General features: G+C 40.9%; 1 protein-coding gene across 1 annotated transcript; it reads right to left on the bottom strand.

Annotated features, from left to right (window-relative positions):
- LOC109837761 (methionine gamma-lyase) lies at nt 293-2,830 on the bottom strand. Its single transcript, XM_020406110.1, has 2 exons — nt 2,812-2,830; nt 293-998 (listed from the first exon to the last, which is right to left on the bottom strand). Exon 2 carries the CDS (start codon nt 961-963, stop codon nt 418-420), a length of 546 nt encoding a protein of 181 aa, XP_020261699.1. The 5' UTR covers nt 964-998; nt 2,812-2,830; the 3' UTR covers nt 293-417.

Here is a 2,836-nt window from a genome sequence, read left to right on the forward strand (position 1 = left end):
AAGTCCGAAATCAGGGCACGGTCATGGACATTTGGGTTAGGAGATCGTGTTAAATCGCCAAGGACAAGATTGGATCACGTACGGACGTATTATTATACATGTCCAGCACTAGAGCCAGCAGCTGCTACTGGCCTCAAAAACTATGACATTGAAGCAGGGCTCATTTATATGGCGATCAAGTAATCTATATTGGTGGGGATGATCTTGATAATGTTTTAAATCTCTCGACTGCCAGTGTTCTACTTCAAGCGTTCATGGGCATCGTATTGGATCCTAGAAATAACAAACTGCGTGCAGCAGACAAAGCGATACGATTAATGAGCCTTTACTCAAAGCAGAATAAGGATCAAAATACAAACTAGATTGATAGTGAACAGTTTTAAGATTAAATAAAAGTCATAGCAATAATCACTTCGATCAGTTCTTTCCATAGTGAGGATTAGCATCCTGCATCCAAGAAATGGCCTTCTCAAACTGCCCCCACCGCTGCTCCACCGTCCCACTATACCCCACCGACATCCTCACCAGCCCTGGTGAGATCCCGGCCACCTCCTTCTCCTCCACGCTCAGCTCACTACTCGTGCTGCTCCCCGAGCATGACATCAGCGTCTCATAATACCCCAGCGACACTGCCATCAGCCCAAACTGCGTCGAGTTCTGCAGATGGTTCATCAGCCTGTTTGCTCTCTCCTCAGTCCCCATGTCAACACAGAGCATGCCTCCGAACCCGTAGCCAGGGTTTGCCATCGATTTGAGGAGGGCGTGGTTGGGGTGATCATCGAGGCCGGGGTAGATGACTTTGAGGCCGAGTTTTTTCATGCGGGTAGCGTAGGTGAGGGCGCGGGCGCAGTGTTCCTTCATGCGGAGGGAGAGGTGGGGGAGGCGCTCGGAGATGTCGAAGGCGACTTTTGCGTTCATGGTTGGGCCGAGGAGCATCAGGGCGCCGTGGTGGAGGTCCATCATCGAGTTTACTAGGCTTGCCGGTCCGCATATTGCACCTGCACATATTCACAAACCAATTGATGAGGGCTTAAATCTTTGAAGTCAATATAATATTTAATTTTTGGCATACTTCGTCCCAGTGCTTTGGATAGAAAAAAAAAAAACTAAACTAAACTGGGATCATAAGCAAAATACAAATATACACTCGACCAGCTACCTATCATATGTATAAGATGATCACACACACAAATTAAACCTGGCAATTAGTTGGACTTCGATGTGACTCGGTCAAGTATGCATAGTAAGAATAACGTTTGTTATTTGACTAACATTAAGGCACGCTTCCTATCCGATATGGTACTTTTATTTTCTATGACAACATTAAGGTGTTAATTAACACTGGATAATTTCTATCTACATTAAGACATGAATGTCATCACTGGCTTAGAATGTGGCTTGAAAGCGTCACATGACCTTTTATGACCCCTTTTAGATGCTCACGTGCTAGTGACTTAATGACATGATAAAAATAAATGATAATTAATAGTCTGGAATTCGTGATTTATGTAAATTTCTTTCTATAAAAAATATTTTTTGCTTAAACTAAGCATAACTATTAATGAAGGTTTCACAAAAAGGTCATATGATAAGTCACATTATACTTTCGCGCTAGATTGTTCACCGACAATAAGCACAGCACTCATGCCTTATTGCAATCAGAGATTTAATATCAATAGCTTGTTATTGATGAAAAAAAAAAAAAAATACTATATTGAAAAGCTCGTCTTACTAGAAATACTAATCTAGTAACTTAGCCTTCATTATTTAAAAACGATTTAATTTTAAATAGTTTATTCCTCAAATAATATAAGGCACGAGTTTGATCCTGTGGAATCCACTGCAGATGGCTGCAGGCCCCAACGCATGCCTTTGGTCGCTCTCTGTTGAGATTCCAAATCACGTGAGAGATCAGCGGCGCATTGTTGGCATGTGGCGATATGGACGAAAAGTAGGTGCTTATTTTGGACCAAAGTGGGGAAAGTTGAGGTGGGCGTTGTTTTTTACAGGTAACTCCTTGAAATTAATGTAGCTCAAAAAGAGTTTTGTTTTGTGCCCAAAGATGTTTCGGAGCGTAACCTTTTTCTTTTTTGTGCTGGCTTGGTTCTAGGTCGGTAACGCCCGAGGATAGGGGAGCTCAGCCTAAAGTTTTCCTCTCGCCCCTCTAATTCTAATTATTTATTGTCATGAAAGTATCTCTGTAACGGATGGAAGCATACATGTTTAAAGCATTAGAATTTGGAAAGCATTGTAGATGAAGTATCAGAATGAAGAGCCCACATAAGAAAAGTTGGTTAACTTTAGACTAAGAAAGTTTTTGAAGTACTTTTTTCCCCCTCTTTGTAAGTGTTTTATATGGGATGCCCATTTGGGCAGAAAGATAAACTGAGCAAAAATTCTTAGATGCTCCATTGAGGGGGATGCATTGAATATTTTACAATATTCTTTGTCGTGCCACTTGTACATAGACCAGACCCGGATCTGGTCCATTAAAAGGGTGCTCCTTTAGGGACCCCAAATAGGGGACCCAAAGAGAGAACATGTGAGGTATCCTCCCTGAATGCATGATGCACTGCTACATGCATATTAGACGCAAATATTTGAGGCACCAATTAGGATAGTGAAGTCTTTAATTAAAGGCTATTAGAGGTACACAAGGTAATTATATAACTTTTTTAACCTATAGGACTACGTATTGCGTGTACTATCTATCTTAACTACATAGGTACTCATACAAATTAAATGTCTAAATATTTCACAATAATAATTAATTAAAGAAACAACAATTTTTTTTTAAAAAAATACACTCACCGGCAATAACGTCAGCGCCACCGCT

Source organism: Asparagus officinalis, chromosome 4, assembly GCF_001876935.1.
Source record: "Asparagus officinalis chromosome 4, Aspof.V1, whole genome shotgun sequence".
Taxonomy (NCBI): Eukaryota; Viridiplantae; Streptophyta; class Magnoliopsida; order Asparagales; family Asparagaceae; genus Asparagus; species Asparagus officinalis.